Raw genomic sequence first — 12,333 nt, forward strand, 5'->3', positions numbered from 1 at the left:
TAGGCGGTGGGCCTGAGAACACCATCTATTATTTAGGTTGCCCAACACACCCCATTGTAAGCCCTTGGTTTTGGTTGCTCAGAACTTTGCCAAAATGTAACCATTTGGCCTGAAAATTTTCATGTCAAGGTCTGCCTTGGTCTGAATTGTTTTGGAAAAATTCATACAAAATGGTTCAGCCATTTATGAGAATAAGGCTTGGGGGAAAAATGCATTGTTTTACAATGTTAAATAATTAATTAAAAAAAAATTTTTAAAGTTCTAGAAATGCCATGCTTGGATCAGGGACTTGAAATTTAGCTGAGGAAGAGCATTGTATTAGGGATATGCTTTTTGACATCCCAAATGAAAATCCAGCAAAATGTGACCAAGTTATAAGCCTTTGAAAAATCGTAGTTCTCATGTGCTCAGTAAAGATGCTTAGATTTTAGCAGCAAAATGTTCTAGAGATTCAGTCCACATTGGGCATGCTTCAGCTTGGGGATGAGTGGTATTGTCACTCCAATTGTAACTCTGGGCTATTGTGGGCCATGCTGGATCTAGGCTGGATATCTGAATTAAGAGCAGCAAGACTATCCTTTTTGTGCTGCTTATGACACCCTTGCTGGGCCCAGGCACCATGGAGGAGGAAACTTCCTGATTCAAATGCAGGCGGACAAGAACTTACCCATGGGGGCAGGAAGGGTAGTTAGAGGAGTACACTGGGACAAGGAGCCTGAGGGGTGGAAAGACTGGAACTGGAGGATGACGGGGGGAGTAGGGAGGGAAACTGGGACTGGGCATTGGGATAGCAGAGGAAGACTAGACTGGGTAAGCAGACTCGAACTGGGAGCTGGGGAGGGAAATGGTGCGGGGACTAGGAGCCAGTAGGTGCAGGGGGGCTGGAAGAGGGAGACTGGTAGTGGCTGGGAAAGGAGACTGGGACTGAGAACAAGTGGGGCAGGATGAATGGGTAGGGGAGACAAATCAGATAAGGAACTTGGCAAATGAAGAATTGAGACTAGCTGGATGAGGAGACTGGGGTCGGCATGAGAGACCTGAGGAATGGAGAGTGAGACTAGCTAGGTTAGGAGAATGGGACTGGGATGACGAGCCACCAGTGGGGAAGAGTCATGACCAGGACAAGAACAAGTTGGTGGGGATGGGGCAGAAGGGGTCAAGCTTGGGGGGAATGGGCAGAAGGGTCTGTGCGCACTAACACACACACCCTTCCGGAGCCTTCAGTGGAACCCACGATTCCTGAGTCTCACAATTTCTCTGCTGTTCAACAAATATCTGTGAAAACCACTGGCAAAGTGTGTGTCCCATCCCTCTCTAGTGCTGGGCCACAAAGAGAATAATAACCTGCTACTGCTATCAGTTATTCCATTAGCTCAAATGGCAGAGGTCTGTGTCGTGGATCAAAAGGTTCCAACCATGCTGATGATCCATGTGGATGTCAATCGGATACCATATAATAGAATTTTTTTGGAAATTACACACCAGTAACTATAGTAAAGAATGTTAAGGTTGCACGGTCAAGCACTCAAAGGTTAGGAAATACAAGAATTAAGGCTTCTTTTGCAACCTTAACTTGGCCTTCTTATTTATATGCATTATGACAGTCTTGAATCACATGATTGCATATTATTTTTTCCCCAGAGGACCCGTCTCTCACTCAGTGGACAGGCTAGACCTGCTCTGGAGTGAATCAGCGTTTTGTAGTGCAGAGGTCTGTGCAAATTTTCACATCAAAACTAGGCAAACTTTCCTAGTTGTAGGTTTCAATGGAAACTCAAAACTCATCAAGCTTCACCAAAACTTGAAGTCTTGGGCCAGCTTGCTGCCAGATAGGGAGCCTGGAGAGAGAGAGCAAGAAAATTACTGGCCACCAAAGGCTTAGAGAATACTTCTAACCGCTTTTTAACCCAGAGGAACCCATACCCCTCCCTCCAACTAAGCAGGCACTAGCTCCCTTAGGTATCTTCTGAGAGGACCCCATGCGAGTACTTCCCTCCCCATACACACTGTGTTCAGAGGTTAGATTTCACATTCTGCCTTTCTGTATGTTCAGGGGTGTCTGGATCTCTTATACAGGGAGCGTTGGTAGGTTTGCCATATCCAACCTAAATCCATAAGAAACATCTTAAGGAGGGTGAGCTGCTTGTGCTCCTCTTCCCTGCCCACCTTCCATTCAGCAGCAACGAACGCAGGTAATGCTTCTCCAATTCTGCAGCTTCCGCTTTTAACAGAGCTTCATAACGTTCTGTGTCTGAGATGTTGGAGAAAGCACTCAGTGAAATCTCTATTACCGTGGTGCATTCTGATGTGTGACAAATTCAGAATATGGTTAAGGCTAATAGCCATGTTAACCCCAGAACCATAGAGGTATTTCTGCTGCTGAATGGACAGGTGAGCTAGAGCAAAGTAAAAAAATCCCACTTTCCTGAAGAAGTTTCCTGTGGATTTAGGAAGGACGAGACAACCAGGAGCCCCTATAAATGTAATGGGGGAATGAGCTAGTTAACCACTCCCAGAAAATCCATTCATTTCCTAGTCATTTGTTATTTCAACTTTTTAACATATTTTTGCAGTTTTTAGAGGGGAAAGTTAAGGTTGGTTGGGAGGTGTAAAATGGTTGAGAGTACAGGAAAGATTATTTGGTAGTGGAGATTTCTCAGCCTAGATCCCTTAACTATAATTTCCAAACATCAGGAATTGCCATACTGGTTCAAAGCGGTGGTACCTCTAAGGCAGTGGCCAGTGCCTGATGCTTCAGAGGAAGAAAACCTGCAATATGCAATTTTGAAATAATCTGGCCCAAATTGAAGTTTCTTTTTAAATCCCATCAAGTAAGATTGACTTATACCTTGAAACCTAAGGATTTAAAAAGCCCTTCCAAATATCTGTTTGTTTTCTTTTTAACTCTTATTATTATTACTGGAAAATAACCTTTAAGCCCAGAAAGAAAGACAACCTTTCTGGAATATTTTCTCTTCTGTGTAGTTCACCATTTTCCTTTCTTAATTCTTGCCTTTTCCAGAGGAGGTTCTCCTACTAATGTTTCCCAGAGAAATGCACTGGTTAGACTCAGTGCTTCTTCCCACAGAGCATGTTCTTTTGGATTTTCCCTCCTATATCCATGGGGTGCCAAATTGCTTGCTGCTTTGCAATCCAAAATCTTGCTACTGTTATTGTGGCTTGATAAATCAGCTTGACATACGTTTTGAGGCATTGAAATGTAGTCTCTTGAAGTTTGATTGGCTTTTCAAATTAACCTTCAAATACACTGAAGCTTTGCCACAGTTTTCAGAATATGACTTCACACATTTCATTCAGCAGACCTTCCACTATAATAGAAAAGATCAGATACTTTCAATTAATCGTGTGCTGCTTTGTTTTTTAAAAATTCCTTTTTACATTTTAAATGCCAAATCCTGCTATGCTTACTTAACACGTACTGTAATTCTGTTCCCTGTTTCATCTGGGTAGGTCCATTGAAATAAATGCATTTACTTACCCCAGTATAACTGAGAACTGAATTTTACCCTCAGACCTTTGCCAAACAAAATTCTCAGTAAAGTCCGTGGGAGTTTTGCTTGAGTTGGCCCAAAAAACCCTTGGGAAGGAATGTAATGCTTATGAAAGGAAAAGATTAATTGTATGGGCTTGCACCACATAGTGCAGGCAAGGCTCTGCACGTTCTGTTCTTACCTGCAAACCCCAGCACTATTTCAATCCTAGATTTAGAATATGGATTATTCCTAACTGTGCCAAAATGAATGTTTCCATTATTTTACTGGCAGACTTTGTATGGTGGTTAGAAAGGAGAATGGTGGTATACCATTGAGAATCAGCTGTGCCTGACCTTGATTGTTTGTAAGACTGGACTCAAGCTGTCAGGCCCCAGGAGGAAGAAGAAAATGTGATATAGTAATGACAGAACAAAAATGCTGCATCATTTTTCTCCAGATTAAGCTTCTATGGGAAAAATCCTATTTCTGGTCTCAGCAAATACACTGGGGTCTATTCTTCTATGAAGATTTACAGTATTTGTCCCCTTAATTGGCAATAACAGCGAAGTACATCAATCCCCAGAGCACTGGTGGAAAAATAGGCCCTGTTTGCTTTAATTTAAAAATAAACCTTTTTACATGTTCATGCAGTACACAGTCTCATAAATTATTTTCTCTGGCATCATCAAGCACTTTCTGAGCTACATTTAAGAGACTCATGCATAGCTTTTGGCTTGAGTTTTCTTGCATTAAATGGTGATGACTGGTTTTTATTAAAACAAAATCTAGAAATCTGCGGCTTGTCCTGTATTTCCAATGGATGGTCCAGTGGTCTGAAATATTCATGTACTTGTCCTGGTGCTTCTTGAAATTCATTATCAGAAAAGTAAAACAAATAGAATTTTTAAGTAGTTTTTTTTAGAAAAAAAGCCCTTCTGGTCACAACCCTTTCAATTACATGCACAAGAAAGCAAGGAGGCAACATTAGTCTGCTGTGAGAGGACAGAGCCACAGAAAGTTTGTGTTATTCTTAATTTAGTTAAAACATTTGGCAGAGGTGTACCTGGTGTAGTGATGTGAGGATATTTTCAAAAGAGTGTTAGCATTTAACTGGCCTACTTTGGACTAGCGGTGTTCTCTTGTGTGTTACTTTTTGTCATTGAATAATGCTGATTTACCAAGCTGTGTGCTTCAAGGACATTGTAAAATAACAGGTAGGGGCAGGACTGAACTGTGAAAGTGAGAATTACTGTATCAGATCATGTCCAATTAAAATATGACAAGCACAGCAGGAGAAATTGGAAGTAGGGTTTATCTTTCATGTAAGAGAGGAAGTCACTATATCGGTTAGAAACAAAATAAGTGTGAAACAGATTCTCCACCCTTTCTCATTCCTCTCCAAAAATTAATATCTATTGACATTTATATTGGGAAGAAGTTGTACTATCTCATGTTCAAGGGTATGATGGCAGTGGCAACTGAACAAAGAGCATTGCAGCTATACACATTAAAGCTATTCTTTCTTAAAGTACGTGTCAAACCGTAAGTCAAAACATTTGTAACTGACAGATAAAAATAGTTTGAAAAATTAGGTTTTCTTTTAGTTAAACAGTGGTATGTGATTAAAGGAAGGCTTGCAGTCTTACAAGGTCTCTTGGGCTTCGCAGATAGACCTTTCAGGAAAAATAGGAATTAAAAGTATTTAAAAAACTAGATGCTTTTTACAAGCTTTGTAGTATAGTACAGTGTTGCCTAATATAACAAGTTTTGATATAAAATTCTCTGTTATGAGGGAGAGAAACTGCATTGGCCTCCATCACCATTGCAATCCTTTATATAATCTATTTGTATAACTTTCATTAGCACTTTGCTTACAGAGATGCAGAACTGTAAATATAAATAGATGCAGTTTTTTACATGTAGCCTTTTTTGATCTTTCTGGATCATAGCATGTTGTTGTGTTGTATAGCAACTCTTGAAGGTGAATTTGAATTGACAATGCCACAGAGAGCAATGTGAGGCTTTGCAAGAGTATCATCTGTGGAAACAATCATATCTGATTGGCTGAGCAAAATGAGGCCTTTCACTCAACTTTACGGAATTTCTCTGCTTGTCTGCCTCTTTGGTTGTAACCCGATAATTTTTGAACACCACATCTGATCAATTCCCAAAATTCAGGGAATCTTCTAGGTATCAGTGGGCAGAACTCAATTGATTTTGGGGGAGATTGGAAAACCGAAAGGAAAAAATTGGGTGGGAGCATGTCACAGCTCCTGGTTTCTGGTTGTCACACCCAGCGTCTTTACATAAGTCTGTAATTGTCTATCAATTACAGAACTTGTTGATGGCAGCTGTTAACACCTTCCAGCCTAACAATACCCACCCACTTTCAGCTCTGTCCGTCCTTCCAGTGGACCTTAAAATGTGTGCCTCCTCCATCCCCCATGTGACTTATCTCTGAGACAGAAAGAAAATAAATAATTAACAGATTATGAATTGTTGGGTAGATGAAGGGATGCAAGGAGCAGGGGCGGCCCCAGGTACCAGCGCAGCAAGCACGTGCCTGGGGCAGTAAGCTATGGGGGGTGCCCTGCCAGTCACTGTGAGGGTGGCAGTCAGGCTGCCTTCGGCGGCACGCCTGTTTGAGGTCTGCCAGTCCCGCGCCTTCGGCGGCAGGTGCTGAAGGCACGGGACCAGCAGATCACCCACAGAAATGCTGCCGAATCTGCGGGACCAGCGAAACGTCTACAGGCGTGCCACTGAAGGCTGCCTGACTGCCATGCTTGGGGCAGCAAAAAACATAGAGTCGCCCCTGGCAAGGAGCCCCTGGTGTATGCAGTGAGCTCAGCCTACAGAAGCAACAAACTGTACAACCCTGTAGTGTATTTGGAGGAATAGTCTATCAAGAGTTGATATCATTTACATTATCAGTTTAAGAAGTTAAATATTCCCATCTGACTTTGAGACAGTAACTTTGCTTAGAGACAAAAATGAAGAACTATCTTTGCCACAGTATGGAAATGTTGATCCATAGGATGCTTCTGTCCTTCAAGAAAGGATTTATCTCTCTTTCGCATCTTGTCCAGTTTGGGGTATATGAATATTCAAAAAAGGATATTTTTAGTGCAGTGCATCAGAAGTTTGCATAACATTCATTGAAATGAAAGCTAAAAATATTCTTTCCTTCATGTGGAATAAATGACATGCAGCAAACTCTTCAGATGTGAAGTCACTAGGAGATAGTGGACATATGTATATCCTCTCACGTATTTTGTAATGTCCAGGTCCCAGTGTATACAAGAGCTTAGAACATTGCGTGGATTGGGAACAATCCCAAGAACATTTAAGTTGAATTAAAATTGTTTGGTAGCTTGGGACAGCTTCAGTTTAGTCTCATATGTTTCATGAAGTTTTAAAGGGATCTTGAGCATCGACTGTTACAGTAGCTAGGTCTATCTGGCATCCTATCTACCTCCCTGTGGTAATGGGAGGATCTAGTCTGTCTTTTTTGTGTGATGAGAAGAATCTGCCTGTGCCAGGAAGACACTCCCCACCATCTGCATTACAGAGCTGAGGGCAAAATTTAGCAATAATAATAATAAATTAAACACATTAATTTAATATGTGCTTTAGACTTTAAGATAGGGATAAATATTCAGATCCTAATTTTAATATGAAAAAACTAGTAGAATTCACCTTCAGACTGATACATATGTAATGTAGTGTGTAAGGGATGGGATGTAAAAAAAAAAATAAAAATCAAAGGACATTTTTCACTAATAAATCTATGTATTTTACCTCTTCATCTTGATTCTTTAGTAAATAATAAGAGTAGACAAGTTAAAATTAAGTAGCCACAGCACTCCCTAACTTTGACTTTTATTTTGCAGAGACAAACATGAAGGAAGATGCTGTGAAATTCATGGAGATGTTGGAGGATAAGCTGCATAGGTAAGGATGGCATGGTGGAAACCTTTAAAAAAAATCTAAAATGTTACTTTATAAATGTAACTGTTGCTTTAGAGTGTTGGTGAACACTTTGGAATATATTTTTTAAAAAATAGCAAAAATCAGAATTTAGAAAAGAATAGTTCAAAGGGAATTTTTGTTATTAATCTTTTATCCCATCATCCTGAAAAGCGTAACAAAATCTTATTTAAAAAAAAAATCTACAAAGGCTTGCAAGTACCATAAGTTTCTACATTATGGGCCAGATTCATGGCCCTGCTGCAGCTGCTTTGCACTAGTCTGCCAGTGTAAAGTGGCCATATAGATCCACATATCCAGTTAGTTGATTCCCCTGGTGTAAGGGTATTCTTCAGGGGCATTGACAGGTCATATACCACGACAGCCCACCTCTGACATAGTGGGTATGACAAGACAGAAGGGGGCATGGTCAGGATATCACTGCATTCACCTCAGCGCAAGCGATCAGAATGAACACGAGGCTGCGCTATTTTATGTTGTAGACCAGACCAGTATCCAGCAGTTCTGGGTTGTGGGGAGCACAGCATTGATTTAAAACCACCTGCCCCCGTCCCCCAGCAGTTGCACACAAAAGCACAAATTAGCTGGGCCAGATAATTTCGCCCATGAACTCTGTGCTCTTATGTATTAAGTAATGATCTACTTAATTTTGAATAGTTCTGAAAAATATAATGAAATCTTTCTTCCTTTCTAGCCCCTCACAAACCAATAGAAACCAAAACAACAATATAGCTGTTTTAAGTATATAACCCTACTATGAATACATATTTTTAAACTACTGCAAAGATTAATGTTTAATCCTCTTGCTATGTGAAGAACTCTTGTGCCTCCCTCAAGGGTTGCCGTGCCTTTCCATAGCTTATCACCGGGTGCTGTGTTGCTGCTGTAATGGAACCATCAGTTAGAATGGACTTTGTTTTAAAGAGGCATTTACGTTTTTAAAAGTCTGGCTACAGACTGTATTATTGATTTGTGTAAAAATCTCCTTTGTATTGCTGGTCTGGAATAGAGAATGGTACTTCTACCCATACAGTATTTATCATAATGCCTGAGGGAAGGTTCCAAGTTTTTAGACATGTTCATATGGGCTTTTGAATACTAAATATTTAGTAGGTTATAGGTTCCATATTTAGCACTGAATCAAAACCATAGTGCAAAATCTTGTTTGTTTAATTTTCATCAAGAATACAAATTCCAAAGAATATGGTGTAGCAACACAGTGATGTTTCTGGGTTTCATAGGTTTATAGCAACACAACAGATCCCTCAACAAACAAAATCACCTTCTCTTTAACAGTTAACCACAGGGAAAGTCAGAGAAATGTCATTTGCATTTTCTTTTGAAGGAATTTTCTGCTTGTGGGCAGACAATTGTGCTGCTAGCTTTGTAGTTAAGTATTCTTATTGCTTTAAAGAAATTAAATACTGTATTTGGGTTGTTGGGTTCTTATCAACTCAAAACTTTTTTTCTGCATTAATATTGTTCTAATCCTAGGAATTTTTTCAGTGTGTTTTGTATATGCTGTGTGCTGTTAATGGGTTTTGAAAGAGTATGTGGCATGTGTCTCTCACCCACCCTCTTCTCCCACTACTCATATTTCTGAGAGTGAAATTTGTGCTGGACTTAGCGATGCCATCATGCTGGTATTTATCCTGTTTCAGTGAAGTGTGTCATTTCTGGGAAAAGATTGAAAACTAAACTCTCCTGTGGCATTATACTATATATTGGAAGCCCATGCTGTCAAGTCACTTCTTTATCAACAAAGAGTGAACATTTCAAACAGACTTCAGCAATATACTGTGTTGTAATGCAACATGTTCGAATTGTATTGATAGGTTGCATTCCTTAGTACCATATAGACCAGGGATAGGCAACCTATGGCACATGTGTTGAAGACAGCACGCGAGCTAATTTTCAGTGGCACTCACACTGCCCAGGTCCTGGCCACTGGTCCGGGGGCTCTGCATTTAAGTGAAGCTTCTTAAACATTTTTAAAACCTTATTTACTTTACATACAACAATAGTTTAGTTATATATTATAGAATTAGAAAAAGAGACCATCTAAAAATATTAAAATGTATTACTGGCACGCGAAACCTTAAATTAGAGTGATTAAATGAAGACTCGGCACAGCACTTCTGAAAGGTTGCCGACCCCGATATAGATTTTACTATGTCTGTTTCAATCTTTGTTTTCTACTGAAACTACACTATAGGCCTTAATGTGGTGTTAGTTAGCGGTTACTGTCATCAGGTTTTACTGAGAACTAAATACATGTAATTGAAGTTCTACAAGTACATTCCTGCAGTCATATTAGTTCATTTGTCATGCATCTTTGACCATTACCTCAGCCCTCTCTCATTCTCCATCTCCCTGGGACTAACATTGCATTAGTCTAACATTGCAGACACCTGAGCATCTTCAAAAGGCTACCATTTAAAAAAAAATTCATCTGTTAGAAAAACAGGTTCTCCCAAATGTGGACTCTCTCCCCTGCACCTCTCCCCCTAAAAAAAACAAACCCCTATTTCTGTCCAAGTCCCAAGATGGGCAAGATTCAGTCCTGCACTAGTGGTAGCTTTTCTGTACATATAAATGTCACAGTTCTAAAAATCTTATATCTCAAGGAGCTGCAGGTCTAGAAATGGGAGCTTTATTCATTGGAAAGAGGAGATTCCTAGCTTTTCAATGGTAACGGCACCCACTTCTAAACGTGGATGGGCCTCAGATATATCTCTCAAATCATGATATGTTTAGGCATGCAAAAAAATTTTAGGTCTTTTTGGAAAGTTTCTAAGACTCTCTGAGCCCTGCACAAGTTGGACTCACGGTAACTAAGGCATCTGATTTTATAGGGAGAGGGATAAAAAAAAAATCTACTTTTTAGAAATGCACTAAAACTAAAACTAAAATAGCTTTTCTATAACTTGTGACATATACAGAGTGTATGAAGTATGATATAATGGTTTTATCAGGACTTGCTTGGGATGATGTGCAAAGCTTACTTTCAGTTTTAGTGTTTGCGATTAATATGACTATCGCAAACTCATGACAAAAAAAACTTTTATTCCGCAATATGTCATCATGTGTTGTATCTCAGCTCCACCCCCCACCCTCCTCAACAAAATCATATTTATCCTACTTTCTTATGTCTACAGTAAGTTGTTCCTTCTCTCTGTTACTAGGAGGCAGTTCAGATCTGCCAGTCTTACGCAGAGAGCTAAGATCCTGGCACTGTATTAACGAACAGAATTGTTGCATCTCCTCAAGAAGTAACCAGGATGTTTCTGTCCTCCCTTTTACCAGAGTAAAAGAGTACATTAATATTCAAATGGTTAAATTGAATTCATAGGAGGATTTCCCTTCAGCCTCAGTGCAGATGCAGTTTTCAAAAGTGGCAGAACCCATCCCAGAAGAGTTGCCAAAGTTAAAAGATCTAACAGCACATCAGAAAGTGTACTCATTTTAGCACACTCCATGAACTGTGAAACTGTTTTGTGCCCAAAAGGAAGTATCTCCTGAAATTCAAGGTACTACTCAGTGCTCACCAGAAGAAGTGAGGGCCTCTTGAAGAGAAACAGAGAAGTTACCAGCTCCTTCCTGTCAGCAAGGCTACCAGGTCCCTGCTGAACACTTAGAGGGTGTTTTCTGAGTAGGAGAAAAAGGTGTGATCTTACCTCATTGTATCTAACGTATGGTAACAAACACTAGGTAAAATCCTAGTGAAGTCAAGACAGTTTTTAGCTTTCAGGTTTGTTAGCATGTCAAGATAAAGACTATGAGGGAGCCTAGCGTTTACCTTAACCTCATGTTAAAAATGCAACTGCCTTGTCTTATCTAGTGTTAGTTACCATGTTTTTTCCTAGCATAGACCATGCCTAAGAGGACCTCTGCAGCTGCCAAAAGCAATGAAGTTTAGTCACATTCAGTGGTCATCGTTAGTTGACTGTCTTAGGTGGAGTTCATTTTCTTATGTGTGAATGCCTAGCATATCAAGAGATCGAAGAACATCACAGCAGATTTGACTCATCAGATGCTACCTTAACCTATGTGAGTGGAATTTGCACAAGTTCACATTCCTCCTTCTTACTTTCAAGTGGGAAGTATCAGTGGAGGAGCTATTCATGTCCAGAATGAATACGTCTTCCCTTCTTGTTTGACAGATAAAAAGATGATTGTGTGCTATGGTAGCTGTGGGCACTGTGTCATACTTACGACCTATGGGTTTGCTTTATACAGTAAAAGCTGTATTATCTGACCCTGTACCAACTGGAAAGCTCTATAAATCAGCATTTCTAATCTTCATAGGAAGTCCAGTTTATAGACCAGTTGATGCAGGGCTGGCAGCAGGAGCAGCGCCACAGTTTCTGGCACCGTAGGCAGAATTTGGGGAGTGACATTTTGTGCACTCCCCACGGGGCATGCAGGAGCTTCTGGTTCCACTCCCATCGTGCCGCCAAAGAAGGACCCGCCGTCGAAATGCCGCAGGTGACAGTGGCAGTCATTGAGCTGCTCAATTGCCTGCCGCTGTTTTCCGCGGCACGTCGGCAGAAGGTCCTCCTTTGGCAGCGTGATGGGAGCGGAACTGGAAGCTCCCGTGCACCCCTTGTGGAGCACACAAAATGCCACCCCCCAAATCCTGGCGCCCTAGGCTATCGCCTAGGGTCGCATAATGGAAGTGCTGGCCCTGGCTGGCAGGCTCCCTACCTGGCTCTATGTGGCTCCCCAGAAGCGTCGACATGTCCCTGCTGCTCCCAGATGGAAGAACAGCCACAAGGGGTTCAGAGTGCAGGAGGGGGTGCGGGGCATGGGCTCTGGGAGGGAGTTTGAGTGTGGAAGGGGGTTGGAGCTC

General features: G+C 40.9%; 1 protein-coding gene across 1 annotated transcript in view; it reads left to right on the plus strand.

Moving 5' to 3' along the window:
• Positions 1-12,333, plus strand: part of DISC1 (DISC1 scaffold protein) — a 405,341-nt gene that overhangs the window by 311,265 nt on the left and 81,743 nt on the right. The window contains 1 exon segment of the mRNA XM_030556889.1: positions 7,385-7,445. Within this exon segment, the coding sequence (XP_030412749.1) occupies positions 7,385-7,445 (61 nt within the window).

Source organism: Gopherus evgoodei, chromosome 3 (genome assembly GCF_007399415.2).
Source record: "Gopherus evgoodei ecotype Sinaloan lineage chromosome 3, rGopEvg1_v1.p, whole genome shotgun sequence".
Taxonomy (NCBI): domain Eukaryota; kingdom Metazoa; phylum Chordata; order Testudines; family Testudinidae; genus Gopherus; species Gopherus evgoodei.